Genomic DNA, 22,758 nt, shown 5'->3' with positions numbered 1-22,758 from the left:
AACAAATACATATGGAAAGACTTATATGAAAGCAATTCAGAACCGAAAGAGTATCCCTATTCAAATGAAGACATTAAGTGGCAAGAAAAATCTGGTCAAATTGAGAGGCAATATTAGCATGGTGCTCTCTTATTGGAGTCATACCACACACTCATCCCTCACAAGAGGATAAGCTTACATCAGTAGATACAACTAGTCTCAATTACTTTCTTTTGATATTGTAGAGACCCACAATGTATAAATTTGCTATGTTAAAAATAAACTTGATTAACAAAAAAGAATTGTTCATGATATTTATATACTTTTTCCTAATTTTAAAAATAGGATTTTACTGACATGGTCTTTTTTTTATTTTGATGCTAATTCCTGATATAAATTTAATTGTACAGTGTTTATAATACTTGCAAACTAAACAAATTCATTAATATGAAAAAGTTTACCTATAATAGAGCTACTACCAGATAATAAAATCTAAGTGGTTATTTTCTAAAGTGTAAGCCAATTCCTTTCAATCTAAGAATGGGAAACTTCAATGCCTATTCCCCTAAAACACTGTAATTTAGGTTTGGGTCCAATACTTTCAATCAATACCTGTATGTATCCATGCGTATTTGGTGCAAAAATTAAAACAGTAAAAAGTGACCAATGACACATCAATCCTTTTTACATGTTTGCTTTATTTTCCATGTTATATAAAGTCTTTAAGTTGTACCTGTTAATGTTGTTAAATGTAAACATTTTGGGTACATGCTTTTTGGATAAATATTTTTTAAAAAATCTTAGCACTATTATACAGCATTGAGATAAAAAAAGAATAAGTTTTCCAGACTAAAGTTTCCAGAAAGCAGATGGCTGAATAATAATCCAAGCTTTTAAAAAAACCTTCTGTTTGAATCTATGCTATATTTTGTAAGTAGCAGAGATAAATGTAATAATATCTTCTGATGATAAAGCTGGAGTATATCAGAATAATGCCATTTAGTTTCCTCCACACAGGGCAACCAGGATTTTTTCATAATCTCCCTTGGTTTCATCCTGTAAATTTAAGAAAAAATATTAATATTACCTGAAAACAACCATCAATTCTTTGTGGTCATCAGGAATTGTAAGATAACTGATTTTTAAATACTCTTGACACAGTAGGCGTTTAACAAATAATTGTTTGTTGATTACTTCCCAGAATGAGCAAAGCTAACTGGATTCAGATTTCAAAGTGATTGAAGCAGATAATGTTTTGTAATACCATCACATGATGGAATACAAAGCCATACATTATGACTAGATGTAACATGATATCAAGCTAACCATATCACATGTTAGACTGGTTCATGATAGCTCATCAGAAACAGAGATAGTTATAGTTCTTTGGCCACTCCTTTCTGTTAGGTGGATTTTTGTCACCTTATAAAAAAATATAGCTTCAATTAAAATAGCACCAATTCTTTTAAGGAGCTCTGTAATTTATTCTCTCATGTGTTCCCTTTTCTATGCATTCATTGATAAAATAATGTGGTTTTAGATTTTTTTTGTTTTAATATGATTAATTATGTTCATAATAAATTATGTTCAATTTAGCCATAATGGATGACTTTGTAAATAATTGCTATAGGGATTTTTTGCCAGTTTTATTGAGAATTTTGAATTAATATTTATTAATGACATTGGTCCATAATTCTCTTTCTGTGCTTTAGTTTTCCTTCAAATATAAAATAGGACAACTGTGAGTTTGGCAGCATGCTTTCTTTCTTAATTTTTGAGAAAACTTTGTATAATTTAGTATTAAAGATTTTTAAGTTTAATAGAATTCATCTATAAATATAATTCTCATTCATTTATTCTTACAACATCCTAGTTATATAAATTAAAAGAAATTATAATTATACCTCTCTTGTCTCCCCCTTAAGATAGCAAATTGAGACATGCTTTAATCATTCACTGACAAATGCTTAACAAATGAATCCATTTTCAGAACCAAGCACTATTTTCCCAAATTAAGCCTCCAAAAATGCTATTTGGAAGATGGTTCCAACTGAACAGCTAACCAACAATCGATTGCTGAACACACAAGGTCCCTTTATAGTTGAAAGGAATTAGTTGTAATATTGAGAAATCTATGAAAAAAAAAAGGTATTTACACCAAACTCAATTACTATTTTTTTCTTTAATTTTATTTGACCCAGTGTGGTTCAGTGGAAACGAGAGCATGCCTATATCAGGAGCTGAGTTTTAGTCCTGACTCTACCACTAAAGAGCTGTATGATAGTTTAATTTCTACAGTTCTATTTTTTTTAAATGAAGAGTTTAGACTAGATTTTTAAAGACTCTTTTTACCCTAATCTATGATCAAAGATCTCCTAACTTGAAAGTTAACATTTGTCACAGAGGAAATTCATTCCTAGGACAGTAGTTTCTCAAATAGGCCCCCAACCCAAGAAAACATCATTAAAAACTAGAAATATTTCTCCCCAAGAATGAAAATCAGCCTGATTTTCCATTAAATTGAAAAATCAGCAGTTTTCCAAAGAGCAAATGAATAAAAACCATTATCCTTAGGCAAATATTTGTTTGTCTCCTTGGAACAAATAATACATTAAGCCACAAAAAGAATTGTTGACTATCATATGATGTTGTAAAAAGAAACAAAACATACCAGAATGGCCTGGCACAGAGAGACACCATACATCTTTTGATAGTATGCCTTGATCTCATTCATGTCGATTTCAGAACGAGAAACCATAATCCTGATAAGATCCTTATGACGAGTTCCAGCACCCTATTCAAAACAAATATTGACACTGTTAACTCCTTCATATGACATTCTCAGTAAATTGAGGTAAGGGTACTCATCTACATAATTTCATTTCTTAAAGAATTTGTGGTATCATACATACACATACAGACCATGTAGCATAGTAGATAGAGTGATGGTTTTGGGGTTTGAAAGACACAAGCTCATGTTTGAAGCTAGTTGTATGACCTTGAACATTTCTCTATGCACAAAATGCAACAATTTAGGATTTCTCTTGGAACAGTAGAATGAAGTCAGACTTGTAGTAAGAAGACCTGAGTTCACATTCAATGGAAAAGAATCTGAGACATTTTTAAGGGTTTGTTTGGTTTTATACTTCAAATCATTATTGTCTTCTCTATTCCAAAGCTCTACACTATATGAAGGAATTACTTCTTAGAAAATATTTATAGGTTCACAGGATTTAAGGGCTATAAGGGAACTTGAAGATCATCCAGTCCAATGGCTCTCAAAGTATGATCTAGGGCCCCATGTGGATCTCTAAAACCCTTTTAGGGGGTCTGTGAGGCCAAAACTATTTTCATAATAATACTAAGACATTTTAATTTCTAATATGCTAAACATCAATAGATATAACCCATACAAATAAAAGCTTTTTGGAGAGTCCTCAGTAATTTTTGAGTGTAAAGAGATACTGAGACCCAAAAGTTTGTGAACCACTGGTCGAGTCTAACCTCTTTATTTTGTAAATAATGAATAGATTTATTATCATGGGGGGAATGGAGGTTGGTTCATGAACATATCTTCTATTTGCTATCTTCCTTCATGCTTTCCTATTAATTTTTTTAAAACTGAGAATATATATGAACATGTATAAACTGATATATATGCATGTATGCTATGTGAATGGATATAAACAAATAAACATATATGTCTATCTCTTTGTACTCTGTTTTCTGATTAGCAACCTTTAGCAATGAAGAAAAATAACAACTTTTTTTCTATTGTAAGAGGTTGATATTTGAAGACAACAATCCCTGTGAGAGGAATTATGCAAAATGCATAAAATAAGGTTTTGAGACAGAAAACCTAATAGAAAAGGAAACAAATATATTCTATCCCAGCTAGCTAAAAATATAAGGCATGGAAATTTGTATTTTTTTCCAATCCAATTATTGCATAATAAAACATAGAAATAGTTTGAAAGTTTTTCCCCTCTATTTCTTTTATGAAGAAAGGGACAAGGGGAAATCAATGGGAACTAAAAGATGAAACCACTGATTTCCATTCCACTGGTGGTTCTTAGTAATTAATGGAATAGATCACCAGAAAACAAATGAGTGTAAGGGATGTTGTGAAGTTATTAGCCCAGCAAAAAACACCTAAGTCCAAAGCATCTTTTGTTTTATTAGCAGAAATAAGGTTTAAGGTTGTTTGAAATAATTCCTAAAAATCAAAGCAAAACTTAAAAATATTTGTTGATCTCCGTGTTTCTTAAATTCTACTACTGCTTTGTGGACATAATTAAAAGATGAAATTTAATCGTAGGAAAATTAGAAAACCAGTCACTTTGATGGCACTAGTTAAACAACAAGGGCCAAGAGGAAGAGGAAAATGTCACAATTTTCAAGTACATTGGAATTTTCCGCAATGCTCAAAGCAAACCAAAGGTTCTCATAAAAGGAATTTATTTACAAATTCAAGTGCATGCTTAATTATCACCTCAAAAATGTCAAATCCAATTACAGCTTTCTAAACATGTGAAATAAGCTTCTCTTCATCATTGAAGACACTGATTCAGCCTAATGAAAGTTGCTCATTTAAATGTATTTTTCCACCTAACCAGTATAGACATATCATTTCTTTACTTGTAAATAGTAAGACACCCCCAAAAGAAAGTACTTTAGGTAAACTGTACCTTCATGGCTTTGTGAAGCTTCTCAGCAAAGAAAGCTGGTTTGCTTGTGGCGCATTTCACTGTGTGAGAGAAAGAGAGAGAGAGAGAGGAAGGGAGAGGAAGGGAAAGAGTGGGAAGGGATGGGAGGGGGGAGGAATGAGAGAGAGAGAGAATGAATAAACAAACAAACAAACAAATAAGAATGAATATTTTATAGCTGGTATGCTTATCACGGGGAAAAATCATGTTGACATTATGGAGGGCTGGTAAATGAGTATCTGTCTTTTCCCAGATATAAAATTATAGGATCATAGACTCTTAGAACTTGAAAGGACCTTAGAGGTGATCTAATGCAGCCTGTAATAGACAGAATTCTATAACATTCCTCAAAGGCTTCCTTCTATCTACTCTTTTTATTTTATATATATACTTACTTTTATATATGTTCTCCTCTTTTGTAAGAACAGGGTCCACTTTTCCTTTTGCTCATAGCCCTAGAACTTAACACAGTGCCTAGTACACAGCAAGTGCTTTATAAATATTTGCTGATTAATAAATGGTCATTCATATGGTCTATGTGGGTTTTTTTTAAATCATTATGTAGTATTTCCCCCATTGCAGCATATGGAGGCAAAACTGCCCTATCATCCTATAGATGTGTGGAGGACTCTATAGAATGAGTTTTATTAGGCAGATGAGAAACATGATTCAGCAGCAAATAAAACCATCTCTAATTGAAGCTCATTAGTGATGGGGTGGGGGTAGAGAGGAACTTAACTCTGGTGGCAGCCTAATCCACTTTTTTGAGCTTTAATTGTGGGCAGGTTTTTGTTTGTTTTGATTTATGTTTGTTATGCTGTTTCAAAATACGTTTTTATGAAACTCCTCCATTCTTTTTTTTTTTTCACTGCTATGAGAATGCTCACTTTCCTTAAGGGAGAAATTAGTAGGTTTTAAAGATCTATTAGCACCTGAGGCAATCTCCATTTGTTCTAGCTAGGGGAAAACCAAGAGCACTAAAAAAGATGAGGAGCAAACTAAAATGTAATGATAAATGTAAAATACAATATGAGATAAAAATCTCAACTGTACAAATATTGGAAAAGGTAAGAGAGCACTTCATGTGGAGGGGGTTGGAAGTTTAGTTAACAACAAGCTCAACATGAGTGAATGTGACATGTAAGAAAGCTGAAAAATAAAAACTTAAAGGCTATATTAATAAAAACATTGTTTTCCAAAACAAGGGAATAATAAATTTCAATGGTCACTAGACCACACATGGAGTATGGTATTCAGTTCTAGGTGTCATATTTCAAGGACATTGAAAATTGAGAGGATCTCTATGAGAAGGTGCTGAAATGATGTGATAGGAAGAACAGTTAAAGGGGCCTAGAATGTGTAAGAAAGCAAAACTTAAGGAGACTGTGATACCTGACTTCAAATACAAGAAGATTACCATCTGGAAGAGATGAAATAGGCTATGTGGTTCCAAATGGTAGTAGAATTAGGATCAATGGAAAGCAGACTCAGGAGAGGGATTGTAAATCATAAGGTAAGGATACATTTCTATTGTCCAATGAAATGTACTGCCTTATAAATTAGTAGGTATCTATCATCAAGAGTTTAAAAGTGAAAGCCAGATGAGCATCTATCAGGAATATTAACCAGTAAAGGGATCAAGATGGTACAGTGGATGGAATGGAGGACCAGGAATCAAGAAGAGTTGTGTTTGAATCCTCCCTAATGTCACTTGGGTGACCTCTGACATGTCATCTAACCTCTGTCTCCCTCAGTTTGCTCACCTATAAAGTGGGGATAATAGTACCTACAACACAAGGTTGTTGTGAGGATTAAATGAGTTAATATCTGTAATTCCCTTTGCAAACCTATTTAAATGCTAGCTGTTATTATTGCTTACAGAATGAATTATTTGAAACTCTAAGATTCCCTTAAACTCTAAGATTCTATGATGCTAAGTGGATAGCCATCTCTTTGCCAGGACAAGTTATGCCAACATTTGAGCATTCACAGTTTTCTCTAGAACCTGTCCCCTCTCAAATGAGAAGAAATTCTATACCAATTTTAAATCATAAAATAACAGAAGCTTCAACCTGATTTCCAGAGTCATTGGTGTACCATCTTCCCAAATCATCGTGTATTTGTCTTGTATATATCATTGAAATACTTACCTGTGAACATGCTATGTCCTCTGGTACAGTGCAAGCTCTTTGAGGGCAAAGACTGTCTCACTTTTGCAGTGATATTTCCAATCCCCAGAACATACTAGGAGCAATTGACTGAACTGATACATTCCTCCTCTCCTAATCTACATTGTCTACCCTCAACTATATTTGAAATAAAAGGGCAATGCTGGAATTCTTATAAAAGCAGCTCTTGTCAGAGGAAAAGAGGAAAGATCTTTACCAAGAATTTGGGCCAGATTTACTCCAGCAGAAGCTGAATATAATAAAGAGATAATTTCTCTGTAGGAAGAAGAGTATTTTCAAACTTCAAACTATAGCCTTTCTCAACTACAGTCACATACCAATAGCAGTTAAGCAGTTCTCAATATCCCCTTTCAGTTCCAGGTCCAATACTTTGTTCATGTCATGTTGGCTGTATTTGCAATACTTCTGAAACACTAAAAAAAGAAAAATAAAATCAAGCTAAATGATCTCACCCCCAGATCCAAACTTATGGCCAAGAGAAGAAACAAACCCTTGGAGAAGGGGGGCAGGAACCAGGCTTGAGGGAATACAGATCTCAAGCAATCTCATTAACTACCAAGAATAATAAATCACAAAGCAAAGTTATAAACTGGATTAAATTTGGGCTTTAAAAAATGCTACACATCTGAAAAAGTAATCAGAAAAGACACAGGAAAGAAAACTATGTTAAGGGCTCTATTCTTGGAGTACCATGAAATATAGGAATGATCTTGAAAAAGATTGGTTTCCTTTCATTCGAGAACAAACATGGGCTAGGAACTCAGAGATTTTGTTTGCAAGATGACAAGGAAAGAATGAATATAAGCTTGATAGTTTATATTTCTCCAATTTGCCTACTCTATTTCCAGGGAAGTTCTCTGAATCCACTTCTAAAAAGTAATAGACCCCATTTCTTACCCCACCCCCTACCAAAAAACAATGTCTTCTACTTACCACGACGAAGATGTGGGAAGCTTCTTGTGGTAAGGATAGTATTGAATACATTCACATCAGTTCCTTTTCTTCTCTCTCCTGCTTCATACAAAGCCTGTTGTAAAGCAGAAAATAAGCAGCAATTCCTCCTTAAATATTGCCCAAATAAAAATTTCAGACAAAAACAAGGCAAGCCAAAAATTGGATTTTTATCCACTTGGAGAAATAAAATGCATGGTATGTTTCCTGAGGGATTACTCAATAGATATTTGTTGAGTGGTTACTATGCACCCAGCATTATTGGTAAGGGCTACAGAAGTAGCGATTTAGTTGGTGGCAACAAGAGGAAATCATCTGAAGCTTCATTATTTTTTCAAAACCCCAAACTGATACTGCTAATTCAGAATTGCCCCTAGCTCTAGTTCCATGAATCTCTCCTCTTTGAATACACATCTCATATCACAGGTTATCACTGACTTTGAAACAATAAAAAGTCAACATTATGTGACCAATAAGAAATGTTTTTGAATAAATGGATTTATTCTAAAGTTAAATGTTTACCCTTTGAAAGTACTAATGGATTCAGCAAGAATTCATGGAATTATTTTATAAACAAATACATAAACAAATATAAAGGATCAAATAAATGCCTACTTTCATTCTCTTAATAATTTAATATAAATGGTATAGTGAAAAGAATACTGATTCTGGCATCCCAGGACTTGAATTTATGTCTGTCTTCTGATTCTTATTACCTCCATGACTTTGCAGGTACTTAACTACAATGGGTCTCAGCTTCTTACTCTGGGAAATGAGGAGATTAGGCTAGCTGGCTTCTGAGATCCTTTCCAACATGAGATTTATGATTCTATTCTTGCCCTGGGAACCCTGGACTCTAATTGCTGACCTTCCACTTTATCTTGAACAATCTCAAGACTACACTACTTCTTGAATATCTCTAAGCTTTGCCTTACCCATCCCTCACCTTTCCAACTCTACTTCCATGTATATATGCTGCTTTCCTCTATCAGAATGTTAGCTCCTTGAGGACAGGGACTTTTTGCTTGCTTGTATTTGTATTAATAGTGATTAGCACAGGGTCCAGCATGTAGCAAATGCTTAATAAATACTTTTTCCTTCATTAATTCTTCAAATAATACAGGAAAAATAGAGGAAGAATATAGATAATGCTAGTCAGCTATTGGCCTCCAAAAGAAAGTCATGAAGAGACATTCATAAATAAAGAAAATGGGAAAATTCTATCTAGAAAAGGTAGCTACAGCAAGGACAGGACATTAGAAAAGAAAATTCACAGTAACAAGCACATCCTTACCCTGGCATCATTATCAGCCAGATCATCATTCACACCAATATCCTCACTTCGGTCACCCTGGTTGGGGGGGGGAGAATAAAAAATGCCATTATTCTTCTTTTAAAACTTATTTCCTCCAACATAACCCAAAGCATTTTTATAATAAATTTTTTCATAAAAGTTTTAGGAATCATACACAAAGGAAAGAAGATAAATGTCTTGAAAGATCTCAAAATTATGGTTTATGTTTTTCAAAAGGTGACATTCCCTGAAGTTACTTAAATCAATGACATACCTTGACCAAAGAAAGCAAAGCCTTCTGAAAATCTCCAGATGTATCTGAGGTGATATCTTTGGCCAGATCTCTCTTAAATTCTGTATTACAAGATTGAAAAATAAGAGAAATTATACTTTAAATGAGAGAAAAATGTATTCTTTGCTACATAATAGTAGAATCAAAGTAAGTATGGCTTTGTATTATCAAAATCATGTGTTCAGTAAAGCAGCAGTAAATGAGAGAAGGCCACATCATTTCATTGCCATCAGAGACATTCAAGGACTGGTTTGCATTGCTAGCAGAATTAAGCCATATATATACCCATTAAATAGATAATCCTTTCAACAATATATGTGGTCCTTAAACCTATACAGGCAAAGTGAGAAAAAAGAAATATTTTCCCATTATAAAGTGAGATGCTAGGATAAAATTCAGATTGTATTCATTGTTCTTGGTTACATTAAAAAAACATAAAAAGATGGAAACACTAAGAGCAATATGATTCTAGAAAATACATAGAGGTTGCAAAATGCAGGAAAATATGGAACCTTAATGGAAACTAGAAATGGGTACTTTTTTTCCATTCTTGAACAGTTGAATAATAATTTCATTTTTCCTACTGCTTAATGTTACCACTGTTTATTCATTGAAAAAAAAACATTTATTAAGTGCAATGTTTGGTACCAGATGAGGTACAAAAATAAATGTGATATTGTCACTGCCCTTGATAAGATTATCATCAGGTAGAGATGATAAAATATGTGTGTACATAAATATGAATTCAAATTATTTATAAATGCCCAAAAGAATAAAATGCCGGGATAAAAGTTCAGATCCTACCTCAGGTACTTACTAGCTGTGCGACCCTGAAAGTTATTTAACCTCTGTAAGCCTTAGTTATAATAGCACCACCCAAGTCATAGGCTTATTGTAAGGATCAAATGAGATAATACATGTAGAGAGCTTTGCAAACTTTAAAGTGCTATATAATATTTGCTGCAACTGCTGTTGCTATTGTTATTAAAATGGGAGTGCTTTATGAAATTCCAAAAACCTAAATGGCTCTGGTAGGCCATGAACTTACAATCTTTGGCACAGGGTGCCATTGCCTTATTTGTTGGACTCCAAAAGGCCCAAGATACCAGGTTTCACATAAGATCTCAAAACACAAGCTTTCAAATACTTTATTAAATTATACTATAAACCTATTGTATCAGGAGTAATTCCATATCCTACTTCTTTCAAGATGTGTTACTCAGAGAATTGTGGTAAGTCTGGTCCCCAGTGAAAATACTTTAGACTGCTGTGCATTGCTTACAAGGATGAGAAACAAAAGATGGTGAATAATATGGAATGCTCCCAGAGAATTCCTCTCTACAGTTCTGCTCTTGACAATGCCTAGCATGTTGTTAACAGAATGTGAAAAAGTAAAATTAAAAAGAAAAAGAAAGATATCTCTGTCCTCAGGTCCTTACAGGAGGTAAATAATTATTTCTATTACTCTTACACCTAGAGGTGTAGCAATTTACCCATGTTTGAAAAGCCAAAATTAAGAATAATGCCAGTTATAACCTCATAGCTAGGCTATCTTGTAAAGGAAAGGGGACAGCTAAGTCATTTTTTCAGACTCTCTTCAAAGAAAAAGCTCTCCTTCAGAAACCAGCCTCAAAACATTTGAATGGAGTGGACTTCCAAAAACCTAACTAATAAATATGTATACTTACTACATTTCATCTCTGAATACCATTTAATGACCAATTCTTTGGCAACATGTTGATTTTATTTGAATTTGATTTTGATTGTAAAAGTTTATTTGATTTGTTGTTTTTCTCAATTTGCCTATTTGGATGATCTTTTGCCTGTTCCAAATAGTTGAATGTGTGGAGTTTACAAAAAGCCTGTCACCCCTAACAAATTTAAAATTTTAGGAAACATACAATTCTCCTCATCTATCTCACTATGTTTGTATAAGCCAATGTCGACTTACCCTCTCTGTAGACTCTGTTGATTTCCCTGATTTCCCCATTATTTCTTGATGCAAGAATTTCAATTAAGGTGTCTTCATCTGTTCCAAGTCCCTGCACAAAATATATGAGGAAAGGCCTTATTAAATAAAAATAACTCTTTACTTTGTTTAAGGCCTTGAAGTCTATTAGTTTTAACTCTACCTTCCCTCTCCTATTGAGAGAGAAATCTTATTGAGAAAGCATTTGGATAGGTAGGCATTACCATTAAATATACTCTCAGAGACCAGCCTTATAATATCATTTATTAGTATCTGATTTGTTTGGCTGGGTTTTTTTCATCATTTAGTAATAATGAGTTTTAATCATTATATTCAATTTGTACCATTGGAAGAGGGGTTCCACATCCTTTGCAATGAACCACTCAGACCTTAAAAGTTCATAAAAACAGTTATTTAATTAAAATATATTCAGTGATCCCCAGGTAAAAGTGGTCAGCAAGGAAGTTTCTAAAGGTTTTGGAAGCTTATTACTCCGTATAGAAAGCAATCCTTAGAAAAGGCATCCCAAAAGTTTCAGCACAGAACTTCACTTTAGAAGTAAAAGGCTGCACTAAGAATTTTGGCACAGGCTGTATACTCATCACCCAATGGACCCACAGCTGGATATAATTCAAACTCCCCAGGCTGTTTCACAATGTCCTGGTTCACAACAGCCTGGGGTAGCAAGCTGCCTGGGTCTGCATCATAACATCCTAGCCCTACAACACACACTAACATGTTATGTTAATTGGAAATTTGGCAAATAGAACCTTATATATATCTTGCATGTACATAATTATTTGCATTCTGTCACCCTGATTAGAATATGACTTCCCTGAGGGCAGGGACCATGTATTTGCCTTTTGTTGTATTCCCAGCATTTAGCATGGTGCCTGGCACATAATAAGCACTTAAAAATGTTTATTGATCAAATTACTGATGGCCACAGTTTGTGCATTAGGTCCTATAGGTTTGGTCAACAAGAAGCACATCAGTTAGATATTTTCAAACATCATAAATTACCTTCATAGCACCCCTCAACTGATGGGCATCAAACTGGGCTGGGGTTTTCAAAAGAGCCAGAGCAACATCTTCCAGGTGGCCTGTAAGGCCTTTCTTCAGAGCATCCTCCAGGGGCTATAGAAAAGAATAGGTGGCATTTGTGAGTCGTTATGAAGCACTTTGATATTCCTTGTAGTTCTAAGGCTTTTCCCTGGAGAAGCCTAGGAGAAGCTGATTGCTACCTAAACAAAGCCATTCTTGAAAAGCATGGCCTACATTATGAGTAATCAGATCAGACATTCTAATGGGGTTAAGGAGGAATCCATAAAATGGCATTGACAAGTTATTAAAACACTCTAAGGCACTGAGGGAAGAAAGCAGTACAACATGGTCATGAACCTTTCTTCAGAGGAATTGTAGATTTGGAGTTAGAAGAAAAGATAAAAGTCAATCCTGCCCAACACCTGCATTCTACAGTTGAGAAAATTGAGGCCTGGGGAGGGTAATGAATGGCAAAGCTGGGATAAGATCCCTGATCTTCTGATGCCAAGTCCATTGCTCATTCCACCATGCTTCCGAGAAGGCAAAATCATCTATATAAAGTGAAATTTTAAACTGATACATGTATAATTATCCAAGCAAGCTACATTGCATTTGAAACTCAACAAAGTCTAAGTATAACAGGGACATCATAAATATTGCTGCATTTATTTCGGGTGAGAAAAGAGAAATAGCAACATGGCCTAGTGGAAAGAACAATGGATTTAGAGGAAGTAGGTGTCAACTTAAGTCTGAGCTCTGTCATTTATACTTATGCTACCCTGGGAGAGTAATTTCCTTTCTCTTGGCCTCCATTTGCTCATCTATTAAAAAAAAGAGAGAGAGAGAGAGAGGGTAGTCTAGATGATCTATGTTCCCTTCCAGCACCAATATCCTATCATTCTAAGAGATCAAATGTGAAAACACACACGCAAATTTTTATAAGCACAACTACGTAAACATACAGCTTGTCCCAAAAGTTTTAGTGCAATTTGAAGCTTTAATAATTTCAGAAGTATAAATACTACAAACTTACAAAAACATTTAAAAAGTTGATTATTTAAATTTTCAGATATTAATATGCTTCTTATTAAAATTTATCACAGCCACCAACTTGTGCTATCTAAATCATTCCAGTTGATTTTTGAACTTTGCAAAAACTTTTATCAGATGATGCTAAGTGACTTAATGAAATGCATTTGTAACCCTACCCTTAAGATCACCCTCCCAAAATATGAGGTTTTGATGCATATGTGGTGGTTTTGACCTTACAAGAAAAAATCTCATGGAGATAGGTCAGATAACTGAGGTAGCTAAGCAAGAGACCTGCCTCTACTGATATACTAGTGTGTTTAAAAAGTATCATCCGGAAACTCATACACACAATGCATGACAAGGTACACTATCTTGTTAAAATTAAAAATAAAAATTTATTATTCAAAATGCATAAAACTGGATAAGAATAAATATTAAAATTAACTTTTAAGTTATATTTTTGTAGGTTTGTAACATTTATATTTCTAGTGTTATTAAAGCTTAAAGCTGCACTATGAGTTTTGGGATACCAATGAATATTAAGCAAACTATTCCTTCCAACTCAAATATTGGTGTTGTTCACTCACTGTTAAGTTGCATCCAATTCTTTGTGCTATTTCCTTCTCCAGCTCATTTTATAGATGAGGAACTAAGGCAAATAGGGTTAAGTGACTTGCCCAGGGTCCCACTGCTAGTATGTATCTGCGGTCAGATTTGAACTCATGAAGATGAGTCTTCCTAATTCCAAGCCCAGCGCTCTATCCTCTGAACCACCTAACTGCCCTCAGTTCAAATAGTGCTTTTCAAACAATGCTGGTATAAGGTACTTTTTATTTAGGCTCTTCATTTATTACAAACAAATTCTTGCTGGGGAAAGAGGTTAGAAGTGTGACCTAGTTCCTCTAGTCTTTGTTTTGAGTTTGAATGTCTAAAGGTTAAATTATGGTGGTTGAAGGCTAATTATCTTCTTACCTAAGATTGTGTTTGACTATAAATGTGCTTTAAAAGTCCCAGGATCCTAGACCTAGAGACAGAAGTGACTTCAAGGTCATCTAGCCCAACCACCTCATTTATAGGTGAGGAAACTGAGGCCTATACATACTAAGTTAATTGTCCAAGGTAACATAAGCAGTCAGTGGCAGAAACGGGATCCTCTCACTTCATAGGTAGTTCTCTTTCCCTCGTGGCTTGTTACCTCAGAGCTACTCCAACAAGGCTAAAATTAAGATCTTGGACTCAATAAAGAAGTTTTCAGTTTACCTTTCCTTTTTCCTGGAGGTATGCTTCTTTGATTTTCTGACGTTGAGCACTGTTTCTCTTTGTTAAGATATCAATGATGGTTGCTTCATCTACACCTAAAAAATTGATGGACAACCACACTTTCAGAATTATGTTCTTATCTTTGATGTTATTGGTTAGGTTGAATGTCAAAATGGCAGATAAACAATCTATTACATTTTTGTCTGGGGGGAAAATACTCTGCTGGGCATTAAAATATGGATTAGATTGTCTTATAAAGTCAATTCACCACTTAGACTTGTAAGCTTAAATTATACTCAAGAAAAGTTACAAAATTCTGGACTATTTTAGATTGTGTTTTAGCTTAACAATTGTTTCCAAAAACCATAGAACAAAATTTCCAACTATGGTTATCAAAGGAGCAGATTAAGTAATAGATAACCTCAAAATTATTCTTCTTTTAATCTTGAAGGTATATTATGGGAATAGTTTCCTGGAGTCAATAGATAAATCTTTTCTAACCTATTAAAATAGCAGAGATAGAAGATAGAGACTGGATTTATGATTTCATAGACCACTGAAACTCTTTGGTGAGGAAATTCCCTCTACCAAAGCAGGTTGGCCCTTTCTCTTTAACTTACAGTGTCAAAGAGCTAACTAGATACCTGACATATTAAATGACTTGCTGAGGTCACACAGCCACATATTTATTAGAGGCAGGATTAGAACCTAGGCTTTCATAGCTTTGAGACCTATTATGTCATTTGACCTCTCATTAGTAAGGAAAGGGGTAAAATAGCTCCTTCTCTTCCCCAACTTGTAATTCTCAGACAGATCTGTGGCTGGACTGCAAGGAATAGAGAAAAGAAATTTCGATCCTGATTATTTTTATCTTCAACTCAAACTTGGACCAGACAATGGGCTGATAGGAAGAGTAATATAATTCTTTCTCATATCAACCCTAAGATACTACTAACCCCTCCAACTTTAGAGCATGTGATTGTACAAATATGAAATTACTGATAAGAAATTGAGCATCTCCTAACTATTAATAAACTGCAACTTTATTTCACCTGGAAATCCCTCAACTTTGAAATGGAAGTAGAAATGTTTCCCCATTTGTTTCAATTCAAACATGTACTTATTTATGGCCACCTTGGTGCTAGGCACTGGGGAAGAAAAACTTTCTGATAATTCCTACCCTCATGGATCATTGTTTAAAGATTATGTATCCACATGTTTTCCAAAGGGGAATGTTCTGATGTGGTCTAATTACCTTTCACAGTTAGAGCTTTATCCAATGCAGCAACATCAGAAGATGGGTTGAAGTTAGGGTAGGTATTAACTGATGGCCCAGGTCCTCCTTTTGACCCCTTCACAGTTTTCTAAAGGGGAAAGAAAAATAAAGGAATTTGTTTTTAAATACCCAGCTTTGTGTGATACGTTGATAGATAAGTACATCATTTCTTAATTGCTCCTTAGGTAAGTACCGTGGTAAGGCACTGTGCAAAGCACTGTGGGCAGGGGGAAGTAAATATAAAGATACAAGGCAGTGCGTCCCCTCAGAGAGCTTCCATTCTAATATGGGAATACAACATATAAAGAAGAGGGGAACAGGAGGTGGCAGAAGATAGCATAATTTTAATAAACCACTAACATCTATACTTACAATATACTCCTGTTCTTCATTGTCTATAAACCAGGCCTGCTTGAGGAATTCTGCTACCATAGCCATTTTCAAAGAGGTATCTGAAAAGAAAACATAAGCAAATGTTAAATTGAGGGGAAACAACACTTAGATAGCATTTTAATGCTCATTTTCCTGGAGTATTTTGCCACAAATCCACTGTAACTGGTAGTTGAGGTAAGCTATACACCACACAGCTTTCTAATCACACTTGACTTTGATAGAGGTGGGTTGTTCTATCAGAAGACAAAAATGAGAATCTGAAGAAGAAACTACTGCTCCTATCTCTAACACAAAGCTCATGCACTTCTTTCAGAGACCCTTAGGATTGCACTCAGTATAGATTCTCTTTGACTCACCATTCTAATAATCTTGATATCTACTTTCATAGCCCACAGAGAACTGTAAGTAGAAAAAAAGGAAGTAAGGAAGTCAGTCAATTAGAGGGAAGTACTCTAAGACTGAGACTTGAAAGCTAACCTTCATGGAAAAGTCAGAACATTCGGCTCTATACGTGCAAATAACCCCTGAGGACAACAATGTACATATATAAACAACCCCCATGAATGCATATACATACATATGTGCATGTGTACACATTTGCAATACATTCCCTTGAAGGCACAATGTATTATTTTAATAATGATATATTTGTATACATGCATATGTATGTTTTTATATGTATCCATGCATGTTTGTATATATATATATTTATAATGTATATAGTATATATTTATTGTGTATATTATACTAAAAATATACTGCACATTATATAAACAATATATATTTATAATTATGAGGCAAAGATTAAATTATCTTTGATACATTCCAAGGAGGCAGAAATGCATTTTGTTTTCTTTATATCAAATGACTAGAATTTTTTAATTGAAGATTTAGACTTACTTTTAAATAAAAAATATATTTCATTGTCTGCAATATTTATTCATTCAGAGTTTCTTATGCCTTGAAAATACTTGAAGAACTTGGGATTTGGGTTTCAGATTGTGATTTTTTTATGTCCTCTGACCTCAGAACATCATTAATAGCATAGCTTTTGAGAGTTTGTGGCACTGAGAAGACAAGCAGCTTACCCATGGCAATACTGCCAGCGTGTCAAAGGACCTGAAGATTTAAAGTTGGAAGAAACTTTGGGGTTTTTTGGGGTTTTTTTGTTTGTTTGTTTGTTTTTTTGGCTAGGCAATGGGGTTAAGTGACTTGCCCAGGGTCACACAGCTACTAAGTGTTATGTGTCTGAGGTTGGATTTGAACACAGGTCCTCCTGAATCCAGGGCTGGTCCTCTATCCACTGCGCCACCTAGCTGCCCCTGGAAGAAACTTTGATAGTCATCTTGTCCAGCTCCCCCATTTTACAGAAACTTATGATGGCTGAGAGGTTTAGTGACTTTCCCAGAATGGGAATGACAGAGCAGAATTTGAACCCAGATACTCAGATTCCAAATCCAGAACTCTTAATAAAAACACTGACAAAACACTAACTTCATATTATAACCCAGAAATAAAGCTTCTCTGTGCTTCATTGGTTCTCATATTAAGATCAATAAGCCAATCCCTTTGCAGAGTGGCTGTTTTCATTGTAAAGTGTAAAGCCTCCCCTGCCACATATGCAGCAGCAATACATATCTCTTCTCTTTAATATGTTACTAAACAATCACTCTTCACTAATCCTAGGATATCTGTTACTGAATATGTCGATTTCTAAGAGATTAGTGATGCTTCTGTATTTGCATGTCCAGAGAGACCTTTGTTCGGTTTTTGCAGTGAGGAATATTTTGACAAGGCAAATAATTGCTTTATTAAGCAATATTAAAGCCAACCAAATAAACAAAGAACACCTTTTAAGTACAAACTGAGATAAAAGCATTCCGAAAGAAATATATTAATAATACTAGACAACTCACTTGAATAGAATAGACCTTGAAATTTTTCAAGTTTTTAAAATGTTAATTGTTTTCTTCCTAATTGCTATCTGCTCTCACTACCTAATGACTGCGTGTTTCTTGAGCTTGAGAAGACAAACTTCTGGTAGGGCTAGGGAATTATCCTGATGACAGACCTAGACTAGAGCATAACTCAAATATGGCAACCCATCATAATTCCAAGGCCTAGAGCATTTTGCAACTCAATTGTTGATGTAATATTTCCACTTGCAATTCAAATTCATTTAAAAATGAAAGCATATGCTCATTGGAGACTGAGTCAGTAAGTGGCAAGTTTCTAAAGGCACTTAGGGGTGGATTAAAAAAAAAAATCTGTCAGTCTCTGCCCTGTTATGTCTTGCCTACAAGAATCTCCCATACCTACCTATGTAAATGAGAAAGACAATTGGTCTACCCTTCCACAAATACCAACTACGGGAGATTAGCCCCTGAAAACGTAAATGACATGCTAATTTTTTGGAAAATCATAATTTTCCCACATAAGGAATCGCAAAACACTGCAGCTAATTTAATTTTGCTCCATTCCCCCAAAATCAACCAGCATCTAACACAGCTCCTGTTACACAGTAGGAACAAAAGTGATTAACAGCACGTTCAGTTTCACTTTATAAATACGACCTCATTTTATCTTCACCATAACCCTGGGCAGCAAGTGCCATTATTATCTCATTTTTCAGATGAGGAAACTGAGGTTTAAGAAACTTGAGCAGGGTCACGTAACTAATAAGTGTCTGAGGCCAGATTTGAATTCAGGCCTTCCTGATTCTAGGCCCAGTATACTATATTATACCACTTAGCTGCCTCCACATTGTAGGCATTTTAGTGCTTGTTGATTAATGTAGTGAAAAGATTACTGTATTAATTGCTAAGATTTCCATTTTAGCAGATAATCTTATTGGAAGGAAACCCACAATGTGATTTCAGTAGAGTTACTAAAACTCTTTGGCCTCAGTTCCCTTGAATTACAGGATTATTTAGCTAGCTAGTGGTGCAGCAGGGACTGAAGCCTCTCGGATTAGTGTTCTTACAGGGAAAAAAAATATTACCTATGTTTCAGTTTATTTCAAACAAAAATCTTGTTTTAGAGATACACACAGCTGCCAAAGTAATCTCACCAAAGTATAAGTCTGATTATGTCGGCCCCTCACTTTCAAGAATCTTCAGTGATTTCCTATTGCTACCAGGAGAAAACATAAGTGACTTTCTTTGACATCTAAAGCCCATCAAAATCTGAGTCTACCCTATCTTTCAAGATTTCTTTCACATTATTCTCCTGCAAATTTTCTATATTCCAGTCAAACTGATCTAATTGTTCTTCTCCAAAATCTGCCTTCCCTGGGCATACCTATAGACTTTGTGTGTGCTGTCCCCCATGCCTGGGGGGCAGAGAGACAGAGACCAATAGAGAGAGAGAAAGAGAGAGAGAGAGAGAGAGAGAGAGAGAGAGGGAGAGAGAAGGGAGAGGCAGAGAGTGAGTGAGAAAGAAAAGGAAGGAGAGAAGGAAAGATGGTTCTAATCTATAATTTAATTCCTTTAGGAAACTCCTCTTGTGGAAACTTGGTCCATTGATAATGCAGATCAGCAACTCACCTTATAGTCTTAGAATTCAGTTCTTTGGGAAACTAAGAAAAGATAACTAGTCAAATGAGCTGTCTGTGATCACACAGATGGTATGTATTTGAGAAGGGACTTGAGGCCAGGTCTTCCTGACTTCAAAGCCAGACTTCTTTCCAACAAATCGTGTTGTCTCTCATGTTACCTTGTGCAATCACTCACCTTACCACCATAGGCACTTAATAAATCGTTATTGAATTGAATAATGGAACCGGGAGGTAGGTACTCAGTTCACCTGGTTTAGATTTCTAACAATTTACTCTTCTTTAGGAAGCTCTTAAACAAGTACACATTTTAACATTTCGCAAAATCATTATTAGATTAGACAATGAAATCATTACTAATTACCTGTTAAGTATCAACTTAACCAGGTTTTAATTCCCCACCTTCCAAATTAGGTAGCACACATGGTGAAGCCAAAATTATACTATTAAGAATATGATTGAATCAAAATTTCACCACATTTAAATTATTTTCAACATGAATCTTCCAAAAGTGAGAATAGAGGAAGATTTTAAGAGCATCCTAAACTTAAATTAATCAAGTGCTTAATTATGCACATGGTATTTAACTATTAGAAACTTTTACTAAATGTTTATAAACTTAACATTCACAAAAAGATTTCAGCAATAATCTTTAAAGGATAGTTTGAGATAATGAATAGCTCCAATTTAGTGCAGCCCCAGTATTTTTAAGCCTCAAAACATAAGAAATTTCATTAAGATTATACATTTTGAGCTAGAAGGGCAAGGTAGAGTTCATGTAATTCAAATATTCTTTTTGAGGGAGAGGGGATTTGTTTAGGGATTTTCAGAACACAGTCTGTAATACTAGGAACTCCCTATAGCAATCCAAATTGGTGCTTTAGAGTTTTAGAGATCTGCAGGCACCACAAAGAGGTGTGGGTCACAAACTAATATGTAGCAGTCAGGACCTGAACTCAGATTGATTTTTGGAACACTGCCAGGCTGCCTCTGAGAAGATAAGAAAACTGAGACAGAGTACTTAAGTAACTTGTCCACAATAAAAAGGGTAGTAAAAAGCAGAACTAAAACTTAAAGATACAGTTCCTCTAAATTCTAATCCAGCACCTCCACAATGACTCTTTTCATTTTGCTTGCCCCACCCATCAATTTCTTCAATGACAGTGGTCCCTAAAATGAGGAAGGCTTTGGAGGCCCAGCTCCCATTTCTGCAAGGTACACCGTTACTGTACACCACCCAGGAAATCATTTATTTTTTTTCCCCTCAAGTATGACACACATAATTGAGAAACAGGTTAGCACATGAACTACCTAGAAAAGGAATGTGACCACACCCTTGTAAAGGAAAAGTGATAAGAAGCTTTTATGTAGCTTACTAAGGACAATTAAAACAAAAGCATGAATTTCGAAATGGCTTAATTAGAAACAATTGCTACTATTGTGAATTCAGATTAAGCTAACTTGGCTTCCAGCAGCAATAAACTACACTATGAATTACCTCCTTTTTTTCTCAGAGACTCACTGAAAACCACAGGCTCCCTCTTCCCTTCCCCTCCCTTTCCTGTCCATATAAGGCATGCATAGCTTTGGTGGAAACTCCTAACTTTCAGGGGAAGGGGAAAGAAAAAACACCCTTTTCCATGGTAACTGCCCAGAAAGTGAAGGATTCTAATGCCAAGTAAACTGGCCACACGTCATTCTTCCTGTTTTATTCTTTTATCCAGTGGACAACAAAAGTAAACAGTTTGCCGATTTCAACACATTGATTCTGAAAATAATTGCATAAACACTTTTACCAAAAAAAAAAAGACTTAGAAAATAGCAAGTCACACCCACCTCTTCTGTAAATACCAGAGCTAACCACTTCTAAGAGCTAAGTTTTAAGGGATAGGGAATTTAGGGAAGTTTTTAAAAAGCAGCAGACTACTCCTAAGGAGGAAATGAAAACTCACCTTTTTCTTTCTCTCCCAAACAGCTAATGAAAGAACCTTCAGAGAAAGTTTCAAGCTGGAAGTGCAAAACCCAGGCTTGTAATTTTTATATATTTGGGAGGACTGACCACACCTAGCAACCAGAGTTGTAGTACAAACTCCAGTGATTGGCTGCCTTTTGTCTAGGACATGACTAAGTCCTCCCCTTAAACAAAATGCAATCAGGCTTGCAAAGCTAGCCAGCTCATAACTGACTTCTCAAAGAAAAGAAAAAGGAAAAAAAAGGAAGGGGAACAGATTAGGAAGGATGAATATGTCACTTTTTTAATTTTGTTTTTTACTTTTTATTTCTGTTTAACCATGAAAAAAAAAAAAAGATTTCTATATGTGGAATGTTACTGAGGAAAACTCAGAGACAATCCAATTCCAAAAACATTTGTTAAATGCCTACAATGTTCAAACCACTACAATGTAGATTGGAGATATAAAGGAAAAAAGTAAAGTCGTTGCCCTCAGGTAGCTTATGTCTTTATGTTCTACTAAGCTTAAGTTCCAAGATTTACAGCTATGACTTGGCCTAAGAAGTCCACATATAGAAGGTGTGTAGCCCACACATGGGAAAAATATTGATAAGGAGTCAGAGGATTTAGATTCAAATCCCTGCTCTTCCTCCTGCCTGGATTACTTTCGGCATGTCTCAGTGATCCTCAATGTCTTTATTTGTAAAATATGAATTTTGGATTAGATGACCTCTAAATGTGCCTCTCAATATGTGATCCTGTTTTGATTCCTGAAGGATGAACGTGAATCCCTCTGCAATTTATCAGTTCTCTTGGTTTTAACTTCCCTCCAAAAGGAGCTAGAGAAAGCTGTTGGAATCCTCTCTTTT

The 22,758-nt window shown here is 35.0% G+C and overlaps 1 protein-coding gene across 1 annotated transcript; it reads right to left on the bottom strand.

The window, feature by feature from the left end:
- Positions 1-883: 883 nt before the first annotated feature.
- ANXA1 (annexin A1) lies at positions 884-21,998 on the bottom strand. Its single transcript, XM_027875056.1, has 13 exons — positions 21,891-21,998; positions 16,365-16,444; positions 15,972-16,080; positions 14,717-14,811; positions 12,404-12,517; positions 11,363-11,453; positions 9,394-9,473; positions 9,120-9,176; positions 7,808-7,901; positions 7,192-7,287; positions 4,668-4,726; positions 2,651-2,773; positions 884-1,035 (listed from the first exon to the last, which is right to left on the bottom strand). Exons 2-13 carry the CDS (start codon positions 16,428-16,430, stop codon positions 979-981), a joined length of 1,041 nt encoding a protein of 346 aa, XP_027730857.1. The 5' UTR covers positions 16,431-16,444; positions 21,891-21,998; the 3' UTR covers positions 884-978.
- Positions 21,999-22,758: the final 760 nt, after the last annotated feature.

This window comes from Vombatus ursinus, unplaced genomic scaffold (assembly GCF_900497805.2).
Source record: "Vombatus ursinus unplaced genomic scaffold, bare-nosed wombat genome assembly UNPS02014807.1, whole genome shotgun sequence".
Classification (NCBI taxonomy): domain Eukaryota; kingdom Metazoa; phylum Chordata; class Mammalia; order Diprotodontia; family Vombatidae; genus Vombatus; species Vombatus ursinus.
This window is presented reverse-complemented; position numbering and strand designations above follow the sequence as displayed.

Bases quoted from the DNA above. Each gene is read 5' to 3' on its own strand.
- ANXA1 (XM_027875056.1), bottom strand. From the start codon at position 16,430: ATGGCTATGGTAGCAGAATTCCTCAAGCAGGCCTGGTTTATAGACAAT. The intron at 7,902-9,119 runs GTAAGGATGTGC...GCTTTACAACAG, and splicing joins TGGCTGATAATGATGCCAGG to GCTTTGTATGAAGCAGGAGA. The intron at 7,288-7,807 runs GTAAGTAGAAGA...TTCTTTTTTTAG, and splicing joins CTTCCCACATCTTCGTCGTG to TGTTTCAGAAGTATTGCAAA.